This window comes from Boleophthalmus pectinirostris, unplaced genomic scaffold (assembly GCF_026225935.1).
Source record: "Boleophthalmus pectinirostris isolate CB_2022bp ecotype Guang Dong unplaced genomic scaffold, ASM2622593v1 HiC_scaffold_8, whole genome shotgun sequence".
NCBI lineage: Eukaryota > Metazoa > Chordata > Actinopteri > Gobiiformes > Gobiidae > Boleophthalmus > Boleophthalmus pectinirostris.
Window position 1 is genome coordinate 7,119,319 of NW_026571515.1, and position 25,342 is coordinate 7,144,660.

The window sequence follows — 25,342 nt, forward strand, 5'->3', positions numbered from 1 at the left end:
CTTTTCTATCTCTAAAGCTGTCAGTCTGAAAGCTGGGTGTGATTTTTCTTGAAGATGACCCGGCTGATGACGCTCCGATTGTGCGAGGCTTTCCCCCCTTTTCGGACGCGAGAGCCAGCATCCATTAACGGCGAGGCGGAGGATGGCGCACGGAGCCGGGGGGAGGGGCGTGCGCGGAGTGAATGTGCGCGGATTGATAGTAGCTGTGTGTTCCAGCACCACCACCACCACGTAGAGGAGCGGCTGTGCGAGGCTTTCAGTCAGCCAGGAGAGGCGAGGTGGAGCGGCGCCGTGTGCTTAACCAGCGAGCCATGTTGGATAGGACCACCACTGACCCTGCTCCTAGCGCCGCGGAGCCCAGCGGGTAGATGCGCACTCTCCAGGCTGACGCAGAGACGTGGGAGCCTGGGGGAAGGAGTCGGGCGGTGCCGCTGGAGCTGGAAGAGTTGGAAGTAGTGCCGCGAGTGGACACCTAGCATCGGTTGCAAAGGGAGATACACGAGACACGAGCTAAAGACGGACTGAGAAGCGAGGCGAGGACGGAGGTGGGGGGGCTAAATGGCTTCCCCGCTACCGACTTTCACCCCGCGTTTGCCGGTAACATTTCTACTTCTACACCTGGTCCTCATCGCGCCATTGTTCGCGGGGAAGGATGTAACTGTGGGGAGACGGGGAGGAGAGGACGCCGGTGGAAGGAGCCGGCAGCGCGAGGGAGCAGCGGGAGCGACACTTGCGGGGGGATGCGCGAAGCTACGCCCCAGCAGGTGCGCCTCAGAGCGGACGCGCAGAGAGGCATGCCCCGGGGCGTGGAGCCACAGCCGCGGGTCCGAGCGAGGCGCGGGGTCAGCTTTTTCACATTTTCAGCCACTTTTACTTTCCCCAGACACAGTACAAAGGACGTACCGCTGGCCACACCTCGCTACGGGCTGGGTGCGCGCCCCTGAACCGTGCACGACACCCGGAAGTGATGCGCACCAGAGGGCTCGTGAGGTGAACAGGCCTCCCCGAAACGCAGCGCTCCCCCCAGGATTCACCAAGTCACCTTTTGGCCTCTTTCCAGACGTTTCCTCTTGTTGCTCCAGCCGTGGATTCTCACCCTCAATCCACGCGTCAAAATCGGATTACAAATGTCTAAACGTGACCCCGCTCCTGAGCTGTGCCCATCCAGTTTTCCCCCCAACAAAACCGGTTCCAAGACATGTGGACAGCGAAGGAAATGCTCTTAATTGTTTGCTTTTTGGCACGCATAACGCTATCGATTTTTGCAGCATGGCAGGGGGTGTTGATGGCTTTTTGAAGGGGGGCATAGGCAGAAGAGGGGGCCCAGTGGGAGAAAGGGGGGCCAGCAGAAAAGATGAGACTGGGTGTTGGAAAAAAGCTTGCGATGCCAGAATTGTGGACAGATACAGGGCCGAAGGAAGAGTACAACTCGTCTATGGGGATTTGAATTTATCTAATTATCCGGATAATGGTTTGGAAGCTGAAAATGAGCAGAGCAGTGAGGACAGAGGAGCGGTGGCTAGTTGTTGCACGGAGGAGAGGACAGTATGGGAGGGTGGATGTTTAGCAGAGTTTATGATCCCCTGGGGAGACATTTCACTGAGGGACATCCCCATCCAATTTAGAGAAGAGAAGCCAGCTCCCAGCATCGCAAATGCCATGGATAGTCAAAGGGAAAGTGATGATTCGAGATCCAATTTATCAGTCACGGAAGAGACGGCTCCGGAGCAAAAAACAGACAGTGACTCAGAGCTTTTCCCGGCATCTTCGCAGCTTGAGAGAAGTGTTAAGTCAGCGCTAGCAGTGAGATTTTCCTCTGGCGTGAGAACGAACAGAACAACAAAAGAGCATGAATACAATTTGGATCAATTTGTGAATCTTAAAGTTCCAAATGCGGTAAAATTAAACCAGCGCAATCGTCATCGTTGTAATCACAGCGTTGAAAATGGAAAATTGGGAGACACAAAAGTCAAATCTGATCAACCAATCTTTATTTTTAGCCAGTATAATATTAACAGTAATAATAACAACAATGGGAAAGTAAAATTGGATAAACTGGCAGACGAAAACATCCATTCCCCAAATAGTCAAGATTTCAGATTAGGACAAAAATCTGTTCCTGTTGTCTTTTCGTGGAACCGACACAATTCAAATACTAACAACAACAATGACGTAAATGATCAGTCCGATTTGGAGAAGCAAGCGGTGCCGTTGGATTCTATAGAGAGCGTGAGGCAGCCAGAGAGGGAGCAGATGGGAGCTACACAGCGGAGGGAGGGACAGTGCACCGAGGGGTCCACTGCTGGTGCTGAGGCTGCTGCCGGGGTGGAGGAGAAATTACAGGTGGGGGAGGGCTGCCAGCAAAAAGCGGAAAGACGAATAACAAAGACAGAGCGAGGGAGAGGAGGCGCGGGTCGGCACAGGGGTGACTTTATTGCGGCGGGGAGGGCGGAGGAGGAGGAGGCGGCGGCGTCTGGGGAGAGCGAGCGGAGGCACGGTTCAAGGGGACAGCGCGGCGCGGAAGGGTCGACGGTGGAATCACATGATGGAGTTTCTAATCATAGGGTCAGGGTACGGCGTGCGGCGAATAAACACCCACATTTCCAGCAATATAACTACCAAGTGCAAGTGGCGGAAAATCAGCCATCGGGGACCTCCGTGATGGTCATGGCGGCTTCCGACCCGGACCCCGGAGACGCAGGGAAAGTTACCTATAGCATGGCGCCCCTAATGAACAGCCGGTCATCTGACTACTTCGCCATCCATTCAGAATCAGGGCTTCATTACCACGACGCAGGTTTTAGATCGAGAACACATGGATTTGCACTACTTTCGTATCACCGCGACCGATTTTGGGATGCCGAGGCTCTCCGGGACGACCATGGTAGCGATAACCGTAGCAGACCGCAATGACCACTCTCCGATCTTTGAGCAAAACGAATACAGGGAGACGATACGGGAGAATGTAGAGGAGGGGTATCCGATTTTGCAGCTAAGAGCAACGGATAAGGACTCCCCTGCAAACGCTAACATACGATATCGTTTTGTGGGAGAGTCTGCAGCGATGGCAAGAGCTGCTTTTGAAATTGACCCACGCTCCGGGCTTATTACAACTCGAGGCGCAGTAGACAGAGAAACAAGTGAACATTATACTCTTGAAGTCGAAGCAAGCGACCAAGGAAAGGAGCCCAGCCCTCTCTCCTCCACAGTCAAGGTCTATATTTCTGTTTTGGATGAAAACGACAACGTTCCTCAGTTCAGTGAGAAGCGTTACGTGGTGGCGGTAAAAGAAGACGTCCGGCCACATTCTGAAATCCTCAAAGTCAGCGCCACAGATCGGGACAAAGATAGCAACGCCGCTGTTCACTATAACATCATCAGCGGGAACAGTCGAGGACAGTTTTCCATCGATAGCGTTACAGGTGAAATCCAAGTCGTAGCGCCTCTGGATTACGAATCGGAAAGGGAATACACTTTGAGGGTCCGCGCCCAAGACAACGGACGCCCTCCCCTTTCGAACAATACCGGGATAGTTAGCGTGCAAGTCACAGATGTTAACGATAATCCGCCTATATTTGTGTCGACTCCGTTCCAGGCGTCGGTGCTGGAAAGTTCCCCGATCGGAAGTTCAATTCTTCACATCCAAGCCATAGATACGGACTCGGGAGACAACGCTAGGCTAGAGTACAGGCTTACGGGAACCAGCACGGACACACCTTTCGTTATTAACGCCGCGACCGGTTGGGTGACTGTCAAAAGGAATCTCGATCGCGAATCCGTCGAGCATTATTTCTTCGGAGTAGAAGCTAGAGACTACGGCATGCCACCTCTATCGGCGACAGCCAGCGTTACAATTACAGTAATGGACGTTAACGACAATAGACCAGAATTTTTGCAAAAAGAATACTACGCACGGTTAAACGAAGACGCTGTGGTCGGGACGAGCGTCGTGACCGTGACGGCAGTAGATCGCGACGTAAATAGTGCAGTTACGTATCAAATCACGGGTGGTAACACAAGAAACCGTTTCGCAATAAGCACAGCAGGTGGCGCCGGTCTGCTGTCTTTGGCCTTACCTTTGGACTACAAACAAGAAAGACGCTATGTTTTGACGGTGACCGCTTCAGATCGGACTTTACACGATACTTGCCAAGTTCATATCAACATCACAGACGCCAACACTCACAGACCAGTTTTCCAAAGCGCGCATTACTCCGTTAGCGTCAATGAAGATCGGCCTCCTGGTAGCACGGTTGTCGTCATCAGCGCCACGGACGATGACGTTGGCGAGAACGCAAGGATCACCTATTACCTTGAGGACAATATACCTCAATTCCGAATAGACCCCGCCACAGGTGCCATCACGCTCCAAGCCGAACTAGATTATGAAGATCAAATGACATACACGCTTGCTATTACGGCGAAAGACAACGGGATCCCGCAAAAATCTGACACTACTTACGTCGAGGTCAATGTCAACGACGTTAATGACAATGCGCCTCAATTCTTAAGTCCACGATATCAAGGGACAGTTACAGAGGACGCGCCGCCGTTCACGAGCGTGCTTCAGATTTCCGCAACAGATCGAGATGCGCATGCAAACGGGAGAGTCCAGTACACTTTCCAAAACGGAGAAGACGGAGACGGCGACTTTCACAATTGAACCCACTTCCGGTATTGTCCGAACTGTGCGACGCTTGGACAGAGAAAGCGTTCCGTTTTACGAACTCACTGCGTACGCCGTAGATCGCGGGGTCCCTCCTCAACGCACCCCTGTTCACATCCAAGTAACTGTTCTGGACGTCAACGACAACGCTCCTGTCTTTCCCGCCGACGATTTTGAAGTTTTGGTGAAAGAAAACAGCGCGGTCGGTTCTGTCGTTGCGCAAATCACTGCCACGGACCCAGACGAAGGCGCAAACGCTCAAATCATGTACCAAATTGTGGAAGGCAACATCCCCGAAATCTTTCAAATGGATATTTTCTCTGGCGAGCTCACCTCCCTCATCGACTTGGATTACGAGACCAAAAACGAATACGTCATCGTCGTCCAAGCCACCTCTGCTCCTCTCGTGAGCAGAGCCACCGTTCGCATCAAACTAGTCGACCAAAACGACAACTACCCGACTTTGCAGAACTTCCAGATCATCTTCAACAACTTCGTCTCGAACCGCTCCAACAGCTTTCCAACCGGAGTGATCGGGAGAGTCCCAGCCCACGATCCTGATGTTTCGGACAGGCTTTTCTTCACCATCAACACTGGGAATGAGTTGCATCTGCTGCATCTGAACCAAACGAGTGGGGAGATCCGACTGAGCAGGAATCTGTACAACAACCGACCGCTGGTGGCTCCGATGATGATCACAGTCACAGGTAAGATGGATGAAGTACCCAGTTTTGTTACTTAAGTAAAAGTACAGATACAAAGGTAAAGTTATTCAAGTAAAAGGATCACATGAAAAAATCTACTATTAAAGTACCTCTTTAAAAATGTACTGCAAGAGTAAAAATTTAAAGTATTTTCCTGAGTTTTTTTTTTATAAACAATTAAAGGATGAAATGTAGTGATTTTGAAAAGGAATTTAGCACATTTTAAGTGATTCAATTGACTTAATTTTTCTAGCCACTTTTGTGCATTTGATTTTCTTAAAGTTCGGACATTAAACTCAAATTAAATGTGCTGAAAAAAATAAAGTCTCCGCCATTTCAGCAGGTCTCACAACATAAAGAAAAGGACTTTTTACTTTTCAGTCCAGATTTAAAATGCAGTAAAAAAGGAAGACGTTCTCAAATGTAGTGACGCAAAAGTAAAAAGTATCCACAGATATGTATAAGTCGTACTTGAATATTGTACTTTTACTTTTGTACTTGATAACCTTCCACCACTGGGTAAGAGCGGAGTGAGGGATGTGTGAGTGATGAATGGGTCTGTTCCATTTGCCTGAAGGACTTACTGAAGTGTGACAGATACAGTGAAATGCAAGGATGTAATGTCAGTGGAGGGGAAATGGGTCTGAGTGCTTTTGGGAATATTTCTTGTCATTTCTGTGTCATAGAGGAGGATTCTGCCTCTGTTTTGTTGAGATTTAGAGTTTTTGTTTTTTTTTTAGATTACATTACATTTGTCTACTTGTTGTATTTTTGTGATTTTAGATTTTAAAAGTCATGGATGTCAGGATTAAAGATATGATTTTAGTTTTCTTCAGCCGGCCAAGTCAAAAACTGATAAAAGAGAAAAACCTTAATATTAACATATCATTGATCTTAATGACTTGTCTTGCAGTTCGAGTCTGGAGCAAAATCTCTTCTTCCGTTTTCATTAGTTGATTACGTGAGTCAACCCAAACTCAAATACTTCAAGTCAGTATTATCAGAAATTAACACTTCTTCTTATGTACACGTATGCCGTTCTTACGCCCAAATTTTCTTAGTTCTTTGTTTTATTTTTTAATTTGTATTTATTTTTTTTACTTCATTACTTCCAGATTTATTCCCCATTTTGAGTTAGAAATGTTGCCAAGATCATTCAGCTGATGTTACTTAAAATAATTTAACTGTCGCTAAAAAGTAATATACAAACCGCTGGTGGTTCAGGCATCCATTACCTGCGACTGCCACTACTGCTAATTGAGCTGTAATTATAGACTAATTGCTTTGTCTCTGACGGAGTGTGAGGCAATTTAACGTGGCGTTGCAGACACTAAACAAAAGAGAGTCGAGTAACAGGTGTGAGGCCCCCAACTAGGTACTCTTAACCATCAGGATCCTTGTGTTGGCGACTGGCATTGAAGAACGGGAGCTCAATAGTAAAGCAAACCCACAACGTCCATAACTAAATTTCTCATTAATTTTTCTCTTAGACTTTAAAAAAAAAAGAGTTGAAAAGCTTCCTTGGGCATCAACTATGTGTTAACTAATGACCACGAGACCTTTAATTTCACTTAAAAGTATGTTTCTGAAACTGCTACGTTCTTGCGTTTTTAAACTTTTTAAGCTTTTTAGACTTGAAACAGCTGCATTATGGATAGTTTTTACCACTTATTTTCTATTTGCTTAGCCTTCGCAATATTACATTTTTGCAAACTCTATTGGAAAAATGAATGGAAAATATAGGTCTGGCATAGAAGATTTCCTATACTGGCAACATAAATATATTTTTATGATTTGTGGGTTTTCGTGTGTCCATGAGACATGTTTTTCAATTGACAAAAGGCATTTCATAAACACTTTTTTTTTCTTTTGCTTTAATTTTACAACAACCACCTCCTAAGCCACACGTGTCAAACATAAGGCCCGGGGGCCAGATCTGGCCCTCCAAGACCTTTAATCTGGCCCTCGGTTGATTTTCTACTAAAATATTTTAATTATATTTTCTATTAAAATCTTGTTAATTTTCTGTGGTGTTTATCACAGCAGCGTCTCCAGCGTCTCTGTACGTGGCCCCTCCCACCAGAGCAGCACAAATGAAGACTTGTCTCTTTCCAAACGCTCTTAAAGGACGATCGTTTTGACTGTTGATCGTGACACCCTCATCAGAAAAATGTCCAACATGAGAAAAGTGGAGCCGAGTGCAGGATTTAAAAAAAAAAAAAGACTTATTCCTTTACATCCTTTACATTTCCATACAAGTTCATGTTAAAACTTTGTGTTGAAATTGCATTTTTCTTAAAGTTTCAGGTTGTCATAATATTATAATATTTAGTAAAAGAAAGAGTTCATCAATTAAAAAAGATTTCTGTAATAGATTTGTGTTTCTCTGCACAAATATTTGAACTTATTGTTATTTTTGGGGTTTATATGACATGAGTTTTCTGATCCGGCCCCTTTGGGATCAAAGTCGGTTGGATACGGCCCCCGGACCAAAATGAGTTTGACACCCCTGCCCTAAGCCATACTGTATTTAAATTATTTCAATCTAGTAAAAGTAAATAATTAAATTAAAAAGCTGTTATTAACTAAAGAACAACTGTGATGATGCTGCCTTTGACAAGAGTGAAAAAGACTGCATTTTCTGTGTGGATAAAGGGAGCTAGTATAACATGACTAATGGTGGTAATTGTGATGATTGTAGGACTCAGCACTTCAGCCCTTTGTGAAGAATGGTTTAATGGCCAATAGAAAACCAAGGATGAAGAACACGTAGATTACAGTTCGGTCAAAGGCCAAAAGAAGCATTTAAGGGCGAGTAATTTCATTTTCCATGCAGTATTGATTCTACCTGTAAATATATTTTCAATAGTCATCTTGGGGCTTATAATCTAGAGGTTCAATCAGTTCAAACTGTGACATCTTAAAGGGCCCATATTACACTATTTTCTAATATATGTTATAATATTGTTTCCTTATCACAGACAGACCTGGAGTTGTGTTTGTTTCATTCGCACATCTTTATTACACAAACCCTACATATTTAGGCTGAGTTCTTCTCTCTAACAGAAAACACTCTGTTCCACTGTGTGATGTCATATTGTAATACAGGAAGTGCTCCAGTGGTAGCTGTTAATGACCACTCCATGACATCACAAGGTGGAACATAGCATTTGAGCTTTTGAGATTCAGACAGACTAATAACAAAGTATTACTGTATTTTTCGGACTACAGTGATCCCTGCTAATCGCGCTTCACCTATCGCGGCCTCGCTGCTTCGCGGAATTTTTTACAGTGCTTTATTTTTTACAGTGAATCCTGATTGCTTAGGGGCGTTACTGTTGTCTAGAAGTGAAAAAGGTTTATATTGGTTTTTCATTACACCCATGCCAACAGTTTTCGTTTCTGTACATTCTGCCAAATTTACGTTCGCAATTTTTCTCCGTGACAAAACCCACAATGTCAAAGAAACGTTCTGTGCCGACAAAGAGGCCTCCAGACGCGCCAAAGAGGCCGCGGAAGATGCTAACTATTGCCAACAACTACCCATAACGATGTTCTTCTCTCGGAGAAAGACCCCTGCGCAGCCTTCAGTAGAAAAAGACGCTACAGCGCAACGGAGTCAGGACGAAGAGGCGCAGCTGGAGGGACTGTGAAATACGCGAGTGACAATGTTTCCTACCTTGTATTCATTACTATATAAAAATATTGTTTTACAACACCGTTCTTTAAACTATTATAGTTATTTTGTAAGAAAACGTTAATATTTCTATTTCTTTAACACATGTTGGGCCTGAAAAGAGGTTTTATTTTTTGTTTCATTCTGCAGTTCAGTATTGCATTGTAAAATCACAGTAAAAATAAAGCTGACTACTTTGCGGATTTCACCTATTGCGGGTATTTTTGGAACGTATCCCCCGCGATAAACGAGGTTCACTGTATGTGTTGTGCCAGAGTGTAAGTTGCACCAGCTAAAAATGTGTAATGACGAAGAAAAAAACATGTATAGTTGCACTTTTTGGGGGAAATTTATTTTGTAAAATCAGAACCGACATCAGGGACCGACATTTTATCTTTCAGGCAAGTTATAGTAATAACAATAGAAGAGAGAACAACAGACTGTTAACGTCACATATGAACAGTTCTTCAGATAAACTATAACATAAACAACAGAACAGAACAAGTTTAACAAACTCTCCGTCTCACTCCAGATCCCTAAATTCATTGAATTCTTTATCCTCGGTGTCACTTCTGAGCAACTCCGTGACTTCCGGAGGTAAACAGAGCGCCACTTCCTCTTCTGTGTAGCTGTCGTCAGACTCAGCATCAGTTCCAGTTAGAATTATTCTGACCTTTCTGAATCCCGACAGGATGGTTTCGGTGTCATTGAAGTCACTTAAATTTTCAATTTTCAGTGGTACAGAAGTAATGGTGCAGTTGATCGACATGATACAGGACAGTGGCTCTTTCTACAGGAGACATGCGCAGGAGAGTGCAATGTGACCATGGAACAGAAGTAATGGTAGTAGCATACTACTGGCACACAAGTCTAGAGCGCCCCCTCGAGGCTGTCAGTGTGAAAATGTTAATATACAAGTGGCACCAGAGAATAAGTCACAAGACCCAAACCATGAAAAAAACTGCGACTTATAGTCTAAAAAATACAGTTCTCAAACATGTGAATGAAACAAAACTCAACTCCAGGTCTGTTTTTGATGAGGTAACGACATTCTAACCTGACGTTAAGTTCACAGGAGTCAATTCTGTGTAATACAGGACCTTTAAACCCTGGTCTAGTTACCTGTGTAGTTACCAGTGTCGTGCCTCACTCCATTTGTTCATGAGTGATCCATGATAGAACAGGTTTCGAAGTCGTCTGGGCAATGTCTGGTTTGAAGAGCTAGAATTTTTCAAGTAGACCAGTACCTGAAGCAGACTGAAAATTACTTCTGAATAGCCAATCACGTTTTTTATAGTTTATAGTTTTTTGATCTTCAGTTTGACCAATTCTTTGTCAAATCTCTATAATACACATTTTTCTATAACTCTACAATTTAAATTCTGTTTAATTGCAGTAATTTTGGAACTAGTTTAGGTGTTGTTGTTTTTTTTAGACCCGGATACTGTTTACATTTCTTCGCTATAAAGCCAAACCACCTCCCTTTTTGTACCGTATCCTTGCACTTTGTGTGGCACTACTTTTTTGTTTACAGTGTGTTTCCAATTGGGAGATGTCTGTCTGATCAAAGCTAACATTGACAGAATCAGGATTTTGAATGTGGTGGTGTTTCTTTGAAGGCTTTGAGTGCTGCTTGTGTTCACTGACAGAGTTTAATGGAAGCGTCTGGGGAGAGGGTGACCCGCTGGCCCATTTATCTGCTTTGTGCTCACAACCCAAGAGAATATATGCACTCCGGAGTCACTTAAAAGGCTGCTGGTCTTTTGTCTGGTCCAAGCCACAGTGTTCACAGTGATGGAGCTGGTCGGGTTCGTACAGACACTTCTAGGCCTAACTTGCATTAAGTCCTTGAATCTAGAAATCTATAATCTAATTTATTATATTTTTGACAGTTTAAACATCCTCTGTGGTGTTTTTCTTGACTTGGTAGCTCTCACTTTAGCCTCATATTCACTCTCACTCCTTTGAACACTTAAAATGTGTCACAATATATAAATATCTAATGCAGAGTTGTTACGATTCAAAGATTTTAGAATTAATTTTGATACTAATGATTAAATTTGATACTCAATACTGATATCATGATGATCATAAAGAAACACACAGACTTTAGACAGTAGAATGTGATTTTCAACATGAAATAATAGTATTTTCTCTAATATTGCCACGTGCTCTTATATCTGTGTAATCCCTCAGTGGTCCAGGTCCATGAGCAGTGCATCTGTTGTAGGGAGTATTATACCTCTGAAAACACTAGGCGCCTTCTTAGAGATGGGGAACAGAGTAACCAACCGCTTTGTCGCTGTAACACAGGGAGGTCGTACACACATTCATTCAGAGGGATCAAGAGTCTAACCCACACCTACTGAGAGACAGAACGGCCATAACTTCCACAATTTAAGTAATTTTGGCAATTATACACTTCAGAAACACATGGTGGTTGTATAAGATATGGATTTTGTTAAATATTGGAAGTATTTTGCATTATTAAAGGTCCTATACTACGCAAAATTGACTCTTGTAAAGATTTTAGTCATGTTGGAACGTTGTTACCTCGACAAAAACATACCTGGAGTTGTGTTTTGATCTTAAAGAAATAAATATTACCTTGTGGCCTTATATCTGTATAATCCATCAGTGGTCCAGGTAGATTCCACAGTGGTCCATGGGCGTGTACTAGTCTGTGCTCTTGTACTTTGTTCTGATACAGCTCAAGATACTCTATCAAGTATTTAGTTTCAGCACTAGTTTTAGCATCGATTTGAATCTGATTTTCAATATTTTCGACAACTCTAATCTAATGTATAATAAGCTTCCCTTTGCCTCTGCTCCTGTCTGCTCACTGTCTACCCACTATCTTTGCACCTGTCTGTGCTTCTGGCTCTGCTCCTGTCTGTTCCACTGGTTCTGCCCCTGTCTGCTCCTCTGCCTCTGCTCCTGTATTTCTACATCTGTCTGCACCCGTCTTTTCTTCTGGCTCTATTCCTGTCTGATCCTCTGCTCCTGCCTGCTCCTCTGGTTCTGCTCCTGTCTGCTCCTCTGCTCCTGTCTGCTCGTCTGGGTCTGCACCGGTCTCTTCTAATGCCTCTGCTACTGTCTATTCCTCGCTCCCTGTCTGCTCCTCTGGCTCTGATCCTCTCTCTTGGTTATGTTATCGAATGAAATATCTTTACATAGGGCTAAATCTGTTCTTTGTGTCTCCTCTTTCTCTCTGGATCAGACTTGAATTCATTTCCTGTTGTGTCTGAGTCTGAGGTCTGGCTGTGGCACAAGAATATGACAGTGATGAGATTATCATAAACACGTGGATCCTGGAGCTGCCACTGAGCCTGCTCCGGTCTTATCTAGATCTATTTTCTCCTCTTCTTTCTGCTCCTCTAAATGGGATTTATTGGATTAAATTTAGTGTGGGATTTTCTTTTATCATTATGTAGAATCAGTCAGGCACAGTGTTTATTATTACTTCTTTGTATCTTTTTATCTTTTGTAATTATGTGAGTCAGAGTAATAACTTTTAATGGCTCTTAAAGGTGCACTGTGTAATTTTTCGGTTCGGGGTCCGTCACCTGCTTGTTTCTATGGATATGTCATTGCTCTGCCTGGAATGTTCCACAGTATGACATTAAACAGCTCTACTAATTACAGGTGGTTTTATTGCTGAGCTGAGAGCTGAGTCGAAAGGCGAAGCTCTTGATTTACCAGTCAGTCTTTGCTCCTCCCCTTACCTATTGTTAGGTTTATCTAAACATTGTAAACAAGAAGAAAGACAAGAGATTAATTCAGTTTTACTCGCGAGGAGAACGGGCAGAGAGTGGGCATCAAAACCAACAGTCTCCACACGTTCCGATGACTCAAGGCCGCTCTCCTCTTTTTATTTCATTAGGAGGCCCTAGTTACAGAATGATAATTCTCAAGGGGAAGGGGAAACAGCAAAGACATAATAAGAAACTGGTGCAGCTATGCATAGTCCAAACACATAAAACATGATTAACAATCAGGAGGTGCCTTAGGTCAGACACCATCATAACTCTTGCATGTGTGACAGTGGGAGTTGGCTTCATGTGAGGAATCATCTCGAGGTTCACTAGAGCGATAGGACACTGCACACAGTTGTCAAACACAAAGAGGTTATTAATTTTTATACAAGTGATTGGTCAAGTATTTAGCAAATATGGGATAATAAAATTATTCTGACACCTATGTTCATGATCTTTGGGTAATGACCGAAAGTACGAGATCGCGGATACAAGTGGTCGAAATCCTCCGCAGGACGGCTGGGCGCTCCCTTAGAGATAAGGTGAGGAGCTTGTCTACACGGGAGGAGCTCGGAGTAGAGCCGCTGCTCCTCCACGTCGAGAGGAGCCAGTTGAGGCTCGGGCGTCTGTTCCGGATGCCTCCTGGGTGCTTCCCTCTGGAGGTGTTTCGGGAATGTCCCACCGGAAGGAGGCCCCGGGGAAGACCCAGGACACGCTGGAGGGACTATGTCTGCTGGCCTGGGAACACCTCGGGGTCCCACCGGAGGAGCTGGAGGAAGTGTCTGGGGTGGAGGAAGTCTGGGAGTCCCTGCTTAGACTGATCCCCCCATGACCCGGCCCCAGATAAATATAAGAAAATGGATGTATGGATGGAGGTGATTTTATTTCACTTAAATACTTAGAAAAACAGGCATTCTGACTCTGAGTGGGTTTGCCTCTCCACAGATCTGACCTGTAACGTTGTTTGTTTTGGTCTCCATGAAGACAGAAAGGTTTAATGCCAAACTGTGAGACATTACAGGCAAAGCAATAACATCTCCATGGAGAAAAACATTTGATGGACCCTCCACCAGAAAAGTTACGCAAAGCACCTTGAAGTAAAAGTACAGATACCGGAGCAAAAAATACTCAAGTAAAAGTGTTAAAGTACCCCAGTTTTTTTTTTTGTTTTTTTTTCTAGGGCAATGACATATCCATAGAAACAAGCAGGTGATGAACCCCCAACCAGAAACTTACACAATACACCTTTAACTAACAAAATGTAGTACTTTTTCCACCACTATGCATCACCTTTCCTCTCTGCAGCTCCACATAATCCTGCACGCGCTCTGTTCAGTCCCCGATATCTCTCTTCCCTGACAGTCTGCCGCTTCGGTTTTCTCTGGTGCATTTCTTTTCGCTGCGAGACCAGACTTGAATTATATCGTAAAAAGCAGACCCCTCCCAGCTCTGCGCTCCTCCCCTTTGTCTTCAGTGGCTCATTTACATTGATTTTACAGACGTTTGAGAAGATTAACCGCCGCTCGTGTCGTGCCAGATTCACTGCACGACATGGGGCTGAAGTGGCTTTGAACTGAAATTTATTCGCCGGATTAATCAGCCTTTCTTCCTCTCCCACACTTCCTTCCTCTGAGGCGTGCTTTCCTCTTCCTGCTAAATCGGACTTTTAACGGTTCATTTTTCATTCATGCAGAGTGTTCGGATATGCTCGTTCGCGGAAATACGTAAATTGTGATATGTGGCGTTAGGGCTGGGCGATATGGGAGACATAATGATAAAGTTTTTTCACGTATTGATCTATCTGTCTGTTTTCAGTTCGATATTTTTTATTTTTTAGTGGTAGCGCTTTTCCACCTCCGAGGCATTTCACGTCTGGCACCACTCACCCATTATCGCACACATTCAGACACCGGTGTACGCAGACTTTCAGACACTGTGTCTGTCCCACTGTCATCGGCACAAACACACACACACACACACACACACACACACACACACACCTACGCACACACACACACCTACGCACACACAGAGGCAGAGTGTCACAACTTTAAATCAGATGCAGATTTAAAACTTGTGAAACACGAGGACACTTGAGGAGACATTCATCTGATCTCTGAAGCTAAACTTCGAATATCAGGTGTCAGTGTTGGGAAGGTGACTTTTAAAATGTATTCCCCTACAGATTACAGATTACATACACCAACATGTAGTTTGTAACGTAATCCATTCAATTACTTAAAGGGAGTAATGTAATCTGAATACTTTGGATTACTTGGTTTGCTGTAGAGGAGCAAAGACGAGGAAATCTTCATGTAAGATGTTTTGTCTGCTAAAAGAAAATGAAAAGCCCAGTTTACTTAACCAGATTAAAAATATTATTGATAGAAGACGAGGAGACACGGTCCACACAGCCTGTTAAATCCTGTTTGAGACCTGATTTAGTCCTGGTTTTAGTCCTGGTTTTAGTCCTGGTTTAGTCTTGGTTTGGACCTGGTTTGGACCTGGTTTAGACCTGGTTTTAGACCTGGTTTAGACTTGGTTTAGTCTTGGTTTTAGTCCTGGTTTAGACCTGGTTTTAGACCTGGTTTAGACCTGGTTTTAGTCCTGGTTTTAGTCCTGGTTTTAGACCTTGGTTTTAGACCTGGTTTAGACCTGGTTTAGACCTGGTTTTAGACCTGGTTTAGACCTGGTTTTAGACCTGGTTTAGTGTCCGGCAATGAGTGGAATTACCGAAAAAAACTTAACAAAAAAAAAAAAAGGGATATAGCCCAAAATGTGAAAACAGGAAAATACCTCTGTGTGTAATCCATTAATTTCAACGAAGTAACTGTAATCCAATTACCACTCACTGAAACAGTAACTGTAACTGAATACAGTTATTCATAATTTGTACTCTGATTACGTAACTCCGGTACATGTAATCTGTTACTCCCCAACACTGGGGGGGGGGTTGTGTAAAAATATCGAAATATCAATATATCGTATCTTTTAATGTGATGATACAGTATCGATATCGTGGGCTGCTGTATCGATACATCGCCAAGAGTATTTTTTTATATATTTAACTACATAATTTTGTTACAGCGCTGCAGTTTTGTTGCTTGTTTAGAGGAAGGAAACTTGTTTATGCGACACATTTGACATTTTCACTGTTTTGATGAGTAAAATGGGTGTGTTTAATATTAACTCTGCACAAGAAGTGGTTTAACAAAGACTTTTAATATCACAGCCATGATTCAGATGGCTGAACCGTATCGAATCGATTTGAAATATATCGTATTGAATCGAAATCTCACTGTATCGAGATATGTCCTGTATCGTGGCCTGTGTTTCGGGGTATGTATCGTATCAGCAACTTCTTAACCCAGCCCTAGGAGTCGGCTTCAGAAGTGCGTACTGTTGTTGCCTCCTTAGGCAAAAGCCTTTAGAACAGTGTGAAACTTGTTATTATCATTATTAAATCATTGCCTCCGTAGTTTTATTGGAAACCAAATATGCCCGGCTCAGTTTATGTTCCTCTTACACAAACTGCATGAACAAGCAGCTTTTCTTCTCTAAAATGTCAAATATTGTACCGGGACACTATTGTTAGTAAAGTTGAACAGTTCAAGGTGGTGCTGAATGAAACATATTGCTGCGTCTGATCCATGTGTTGGTGAATGAGGCCAGAGGGACCAGGATAAACCCGCTGGCACTGTGTGAAGGTGACTTTGAGCTGCTCTGGTTTCACTGGTTTCTCTGGTCTAGAATCACACATAAGGAGGGATCAAGGATAAACCTGTGTAAAAAAAATGCAGGTGTTATTTTTAGTCTTATTAACTGACACCGTTGTGGATTAAAATTGATTTATCCATGTTACTTTTGTATTCATGAGCAAGAAGGAGTTTTAGCATTCAGTCACTCCAAACAGTTCCAGTCAGGTGAAGGTACACTGTATTTGTCCTCTGCATTTGACCCATGCTTCAGTTCCAACGGGGCAACCTGTCATGAGCAGGGGCTGGCTATGCTTCCGTTGTAGGGAGTATTATACCTCTGAAAACACTAGGAGCCTCCTTAGCGATAGAGGACAGGATAACCAACCACTCTGTCGCTGTAACACACGGAGGTTATACACACAAATTCATTCAGAGGAATCAAGAGTCTAACCCACAACCTACCGAGAGACAGGACGACCATAACTGCCACAATTTGAGTCATTTTGGCGATTATAGACGTTAGAAACACATGGTGCTTGTTAAGGATGCAACAATAACCAAATTATTGTGATATCGGGTCATCAAAAGTCTCTCAATAATATCGTGGATTGTCACAATATGTCGAATTACAAGTTTCTTTGCTTAAATACCTGGTTTTATAGCAGCAACAGCTTCTAAACATCGGAAACTACATATCCCATGATTCATTTCAGCGCAGACAACATGAAGAAATATGTTTTTTACTTGAATTCTTGGGATTATGACGGAAATAATTCACACCAAAATCTTGTCATGGTATTTTAAAAGCAAAAAAGTGTCCCATCTACAATTATATTAGCCTCTTCAAAATATCGTAATAAATATCGTACCGTGAGATTTGGATATCGTTACATTCCTAGTGCTTGTATAAGATGTGGATTTTGTGAAATATTGGAAGAATTTTGCATTATTAAACTTCCTAAATTACGCAAAATTGACTCTTGTGAGCTTTTAGTCATGTTGAAATGTTGTTATCACCACAAAAACAAACCTGGACTTGTGTTTTATTTGTTTTATGTTTGAGTCATCCTTTATTATTAGTCGGTCTACATTTCCAAAGCTCAGAATGCCTTGTTCCACCTTGTGATGTCATGAAGCTGTAGATTTCACGTTAACGCCTACCTTTTACTTCTTGTTTGGTAGAGATTTGCAATTCCAGGGCTGAAATTATCCAAATGATTCTAGTGAAGGTGTATGAAGTTTAAAAACACAGTTGAACTTTCGCCTTTCCTGTATTCAGTGTCGGGGAGTAACAGATTACATGTACCAGAGTTACGTAATCAGAGTACAAATTATGAGTAACTGTATTTGGTTACAGTTACTGTTTCAGTGAGTAGTAATTAGATTACAGTTACTTGGTTGAAATTAATGGATTACATAGAGGTATTTTCCTGTTTTCACATTTTCACATTTTCAGCTATATCCCTTTTTTTCCCCCTCAGTAATTACACTCATTGCTGGACACTAAATCAGGTCTAAAACCAGGTCTAAAACAAGTCTAAACCAGGTTTAAAACCAGGTCTAAACCAGATCTAAACCAGAACTAAACCAAGACTAAACCAAGACTAAACCAGATCTAAACCAGAACTAAACCAAGACTAAACCACGTCTAAACCATGACTAAACCATGACTAAACCAGGTCTAAAACCAGGTCTAAAACAGGATTTAACAGGACTAAACCAAGACAAACCACATCTAAACCAAGACTAAACCACGTCTAAACCAAGACTAAACCATGACTAAACCATGACTAAACCAGGTCTAAACCAGGTCTAAACCAGGTCTAAACCAGGTCTAAAACCAGGTCTAAAACAGGATTTAACAGGACTAACCAGACTAAACCAGTCTAAACCAAGACTAAACAGACTAAACCATGACTAAACCCTAAACAGGTCTAAACCAGTCTAAACCAGGTCTAAACCAACTAAACCAGGTCTAAACCAGACTAAACCACGTCTAAACCAGACTAAACCATGACTAAACCATGACTAAACCAGGTCTAAACCAGGTCTAAACCAGGTCTAAAACCAGGTCTAAAACAGGATTTAACAGGACTAAACCAAGACTAAACCACTAAACCATGACTAAACCATGACTAAACCAGGTCTAAACCAGGTCTAAAACCAGGTCTAAAACCAGGTCTAAAACAGGATTTAACAGGACTAAACCAAGACTAAACCAAGACTAAACCAAGACTAAACCATGACTAAACCAGGTCTAAAACCAGGTCTAAAACCAGGTCTAAAACCAGGTCTAAAACAGGATTTAACAGGACTAAACCATGCCGTGTGGACCGTGTCTCCTCCTCTTCTATCAATAATATTTTTAATTTGGTTCAGTAAAGTCTGGGCCTTTTATTTTCTTTTAACAGACAAAACATCTTATGTTACGATTTCCTCGTCTTTGCTTCTCTACAGCAAATCAAGGTCCAAAGTCCAAAGTATTCAGATTACGTTACTCACTTTAAGTAATTTAATGGATTACGTCACAAACTACATTTTGGTGTGTGTAATCTGTAATCTGTAGGGGAATACATTTTAAAAGTCACCTTCCCGACACTACTTGTATTACCACGTGACATCACAAGGTGGAATAGAGTGTTTTTTGAAGATAGATTTTAGATTTGTGTGTTAAACATGTGTGAATGAAACTAAACACAGCTTCGTATGTTTTCTGATGAGGAAACAACATTATAACAGATCACAAAATAGCGTAATCTGGGCCCTTTAGAGGTGGAAATGTTGTAAATGAAGAAATAAACCAGTATATCAGTAAAATATTCTGCCAAATCCATCATTCATTCATGTTTAAATTCCAATTCACTGTGGTGCGAGTTTGTTTCCGCTGGTGAACACAGGGTCAGTGCTCTTATTCACATGTAGGTCAGTCCGAGCAGCCCCAGTGCATTATGGGAGATCGCGGTATAATACGTCTCCTGCAGGTCACCACCCCTGAGCATCGGCACGCGTCATCTCTATTTCACTCTGTCATTTTAAAGTCAATAACGCTCCATAATCGCGCGGGGATAGAAAATAAACCTTGTGCAGAGAATGTGACAGACAGAAACTCAAATCATAAAATCAAATGACGCTATTTTCTGATCTGTTATAATGTTGTTTCCTCACCAAAAACAGACCTGGAGTTGTGTTTTGTTTCATTCACACATTTGTAACACACAAATCTTGCATATTTAGGTGCAGTTTTCTCTCAAACAAAAAATACTCCATTCCACCTTGTGATGTTGTGGGGGTAATACAGGAAGTGCTCTACTGTGTTTTTAAAGTCTATGCACCTTCACTAGAATAATTTGGATAATTTCAGCCCTGGAATTGCCAATCTAAAACTCTCAAACAAAAGGTAAAAGGTAAAACTACCACTTTCCTTTCAGCCGGTTTCACTTGGTGGAAAACGTCTGACCTCACAGCATTAGAATTTGTTCGCTCGACGGTAGGCAGGTACTTTTTTTATTTAACCAATCGCTGCTATTTGGTCGTAACATATGTAACGGGGCTGACTGGTATATTAAGCTTTTCCCAAATCCCGTAGGAAGAAGGGCAATAACGTCTTTCCCCTTGATCAAATTCAACAAACATTCTCTTTATTCCGGCTTTAAATCCTCGATCTTGGGAATGGGCGCCAACACAAAATGTATGGCTCTTCCCTGATTGGCTGGTGCCCGGACTCGCACTTCCAGGGTTCATGCAAACTGTCTAGTGCACAGGTGTCAAACATACGGCCCGGGGGCCAGATCCGGCCCTCCAAAACCTTTAATCTGGCCCTCGGCTGATTTTCTACTAAAATATTTTAATCTTACTTTTTATTAAAATATTGTTAATTTTCTGTGGTGTTTATCACAGCAGCGTCTCCAGCGTCTCTGTACGTGGCCCCTCCCACCAGAGCAGCACAAATGAAGACTTGTCTCTTTCCAAACGCTCTTAAAGGACGATCGTTTTGACTGTTGACCGTGACACCCTCATCAGAAAAATGTCCAACATGAGAAAAGTGGAGCCGAGTGCAGGATTTTACAACAAATACGGACATATTCCTATTTATACAAGTTAAGGTTAAACAAGTTCCTGTTAAAACATTGTGTTGAAATTGTATTTTTCTTAAAGTTTCAGGTTGTTCATAATATAATAATATTTTGTAAAAGAAAGAGTTCATCAATTAAAATAGATTTCTGTAATAGATTTGTGTTTCTCTGCACAAATATTTGAACTTATTGTTATTTTTGGGGTTTATATGACATGAGTTTTCTGATCCGGCCCCTTTGGGATCAAAGTCGGTTGGATACGGCCCCCGGAACAAAATGAGTTTGACACCCCTGGTCTAGTGTATTCCGATTCCTGACCTAGTCGCTGGAGAGACGTGAAATTGAGCGAGGGCACTAGGTGGCGCCAGTCTGGCTACTGCTTCGTGACACATGGTGGAATAGCACTGAGCTTTAGGATAATCATAAAAAATAAAATAAAATACTCAAACAGATCTGTTTTTGATGAGGTAGCATTATATTATGAGTATTATAGCATTATAGCACAGCCTGAAGCAAAAGAGACAATTTTTGTGTAATATAGGACCATTAAACCAATATTGTAAAGACTTTTATTTTGTTGACACAAACATGACATCCACGGTTTCCCATCCGCTCCAGTTCCTTCTTAAACCCTCTCTCTCTCTCTCTTCTCTTTCTCTTCTCTCTCCTCTTCTTCTCTCTGCGCTCCTCTCAGGGCGTTCTCTGTATTGTGTGGTGAGGAGGAGGACGATGTCTAATGGTTTTTAATGGGCCCGGCTCCTGTATAGTCCTGTACATGTAGGTCAGGTCCATCTTAACAAACCGCCCACTCGGCTTTTGTCCTGGTTCACTCCGGCTCCTGCTTTCCTCCATAAGTGTTCTGATCTATAGATTTGACTCCATGTTGCAAAATAAGCTTATACGGCAATTTGTGTGTCTTTTTCAGTGAAGTAGAAAGCCAATATTTTCATTCTTAAGGTTGGTGATTTTTTTGTGACTGACTGTGCTCATAAAAATATTCTGAAATTGTCTAAGTAGCTTAAGTGAAGAATTGGTGGACTGGTTATTCTGACTCACTATAAGGAGGTTGTGGGTTAGACTCCTGAGTCTTCCCTGTGTTACTATGGCAGAGTGGTTAGCCTGTCTTGGACATTGCTGCTGATAATGAACGTTTTGATGGAAAAGATATCAATTCAGTCGAGGTTCCATTTTGTAATAAGGCAATTTACTGGTCAATGTTGGTGTTTAAAGCACATCGTCCACATATCTAAACACAGACGAAGCAGAGGGACGATCGAGGGTAATAGACTGGTGCTCATTACAGTGAATAATTGAAGTACATGCATGTTTAACACGTTAGAATGAGTCATCAGTCCTTTATTCATTCTAAGATCTTCACAACCACACATTAAATATTAAATATGGGCTTTATAAGTTCCAAAAAAAACTTGCAGTAAAAAGTATTGCTCGAGGTAATTTGGGCCAATTCACCTGGAAGCCTGAGGGCCAAGAAAAAACTGTCTGAAGGCCACATTTGACCCACGAGCCATAGTTTGAACATTCCTACCTCATATATAATAAACCCTACAAAACACATTTGGGTTTGAGTCACGTTTGAGTCTAGATTAAAAGGACATTTATTAGTGCAGACTTGTGATGTGAGGAGGAGTGTTGGAAATACATCGACTTTGAAGCTAGTTTTGGTTATTTGTTAGCGATTAGCTGCTGTAGCTCCCACACATAAACAGACTGTTTTCTATTGGTCTATTGTAAAGTGATTATATTGGCCGTACATTTGATACTGGACCTGCACTGATATGTAAATGAGCTGTGAATAGACGTGTGAATGATGAAATTTGCGCATATAATTAATTACAACAGCATTTATGGCTAAAGGCTAATAGCGATTGTTTATTTACTAGCTAGGCTAGTAGTGACGGGTCGGTCACGAACGCAGCGGCTCTTAGAGCCGGCTCTTTGAAGCGAACGACGGGAGCCTGATCCTTATTGGGAGCCGTGTTTTCTCTTTCTCTCACTTTTTTTCTCTTTTTTTTTTTTTTTTACTCTTGGTAGTTTGACAGCGGCAGCGGCTAAAAACGAAACTTTCAAAAATATGCGTGTGCATAGGGCAAAAAACAAAACAAAAACGTGCATATATATATATTCAGCATAAAATAAATAAACCAGGACTAATCTTGGGGTCGAGAGAGGGAGAGAGATAGAGACCGAGTCCCGACACTCAGTCCTGGTTAAGTTCTGGTTTAGTCCTGTTTTACACATGGTTTAGATCTGTTTTAGTCCTGGTTTAGTCCTAATTCAGTCCTGGTTCAGTTCTGGTTTAAACCTGCTTTAGACCTGCCTTAGACCTGCTTTAGTCCTATGACATTTCATGTAAAGAGGCAGAATAACAATAAATGTTGCCTAAATAAACCCAGTTTAAAATCCACAAGAGCCAAACCTAAGTTTTTTTTTTAAATAATTCAAGATTTACAGTGAATTTTTACATCACTAAATATATCGGCGATTATATCGGCTATCGGCAGATCCAACTACCATTATATCGGTATCATATCAGCCAAAACAAAATCCATATTGGTCGGGCTCTAGTAAGGAGGTTGCGGGTTAGACTCCTGTGCAGCGCGGTGTGCATGTCCCCCTGTCTTCCTGTGGCAGAGTGGTTAGCCTGTCTCTTGTCTCTCACTGAGGAAGTAGTGAGTCATAGAAGCTGAACTGTCATAATATTAAGTCATTTCTCTTGTCTATCATCTTTGCCGTTTGACAGTTTCTGAGCTGTTGAACATAAAAAGAAATTAATTTGATGAGTGATACGATACTCCCACACCCACAGTTAAGATCGTTAGGCTCCTGTATTCTTTGCTGCTGCTACTAATGCCGCCATTTTAATTTTCTCTACTAGGGGAATATTAGTTTTAATATTTTATGTGATGCCAACATTCAAACCGGGTATTGATACTACAATTTCGATAATTACACTGATAACTAATAAAGATGCTCTGTTAAAGTAGAGCATTTTTCCAACACAAAATAATAATACTAAATACTAAACATGGTCTTATATCAGTTCTGCTGAAGCTTAAGATTATATAAAACTGTTCAAGAAATGTCTACGAAATGAAGTGTAAGGTCAAATTTTGTCCTATTAAAGGCGCATTATGTAACTTTTTGGTTGGGAGTCCATCACCTGCTTGTTTCTGTGGATGTGTCATTGCTCTGCCTCTACATTAAACAGCTCTACGTTACATTTATTCAATTACAGATGGTTTTACCTCTAAAAAATACCTAGAAAAACGTGTAACGGGGTCGCCTCTCCACAGATCTGACCTGTAACTTGGTCTAGTTTGTTCTCCTAATGATAGAAAGCTTTAAAGGTTGTATAGAGGATTTTCCAAGGAACGAGAAATCCAGCGACTGTTTGTCCTTTTTCAAATGTTGCGCATGCGTGAAACCACCCCCCCCCCTACAGCTCCTACGTAGAAACGCCTCCTCCCGCCTCCTCCTTACGCCAGAAACAGGTTTGTTTACAGCCGGTGAGCTGCACATGACTTGTAAACAACTAACTACAGTGTTGGTTAGACAAGACGGAGAAGTGAGGAGCGGGGGGAGCGGGTGTGCGGACATTTCGTGCGCGGACAAGAAGTGAGGAGCAGGGAGAAGAGCGGATCGGGCAGAGAGGAGAGAGGAGAGAGGAAAGGGGAGCGGTGCGCAGAGATTCCGTGCCCGGAGAAGTGAGGAGCAGGGGGAAGAGCGGGAGAGGAGCAGGAAAGGGGTGCAGAGAAGGTTGCGCGGAGATTCAGTGCGAATGAACTAGCTACAACACGCAGCAGCAAGCGGACTCTTTCTTTGCCTTGAAAATTACGTTTTCAGACATAGGATATCGCTTTCGTGTCCTGAAAAACGTTTGTCTAGCTCTTGGAAATAAAGTACGTTTTCATAATAAGCAGAAGTTTCCTGCCCAGGAGTAATTTGTGGACCAGTGCGTCAGTCTTTAGACCCTGCGTCTGCTTCAGTCGCGCCATCGCTGGAATGAATCTTCAAGAATCACCTTAGTTTGGCTTCGCTGCTTTTCCCCTTGTCTTCTTCTTTCAGCGATCTCAAAAACGGACTTTCTTTTGCGGCGAACTGCTCCTGGATTCTTGTCGCCATCGCAACAAACTTTGTGCGAACTGCGAGGAAGATATAGGTAAAAAAAAGCCGCTAAGAACTGTTGCGTTGGTGGAGTAAACAGCGTCTGTGCGTCTTGCGTCTGTGGACTGCGTGACAGTCGTACGTAAACCACGTACCGGCGGCGCGCAGGCAAGTCAGTTACACTAGAAACGTAGGGAGATTGATTGACAGCCTGTCAGCTCACAGATAACGAGGCAGTGTCGTTATCTATTGGCAAATGTTTAGCCCCACCACGTCCAGAGTTGATGAATTTTTACTCTCTTTTTTTTGGTCATCATAATTACAAGGCTACTGCATCTCTATAATCTATCACTGACAACTTGAAACAAAAAAAAAATCCTCCATACAACCTTTAATACCATACTGTGAAACATTCCAGATGAAGCATTTCACAGACTCGTCACCAGAAAAGTTACACAATGCACCTTTTAAAATGTTTTGTGTAATGATAATTGTTCAAATGAGTGTCTAGTTTTGAGTTTTTGTTTAGTAGTATTAGTCTCATTTTCGATATTTACTCACAACTCTCTTCGATTCTCTCCTCCACTGCCTTTACCTGCATGCATAGACTGTTACGTATCTCTCCTTAGCCCAGAATCAGCAGCA

The 25,342-nt window shown here is 42.5% G+C and overlaps 1 protein-coding gene across 1 annotated transcript in view; it reads left to right on the forward strand.

The window, feature by feature from the left end:
* Positions 1–558: 558 nt before the first annotated feature.
* celsr3 (cadherin, EGF LAG seven-pass G-type receptor 3) overlaps positions 559–25,342 on the forward strand; it is a 224,862-nt gene continuing 200,078 nt past the window's right edge. Inside the window, 3 exon segments of the mRNA XM_055165651.1 lie at positions 559–2,766; positions 2,768–4,651; positions 4,653–5,373. Coding sequence (XP_055021626.1) covers positions 559–2,766; positions 2,768–4,651; positions 4,653–5,373 — 4,813 coding nt within the window.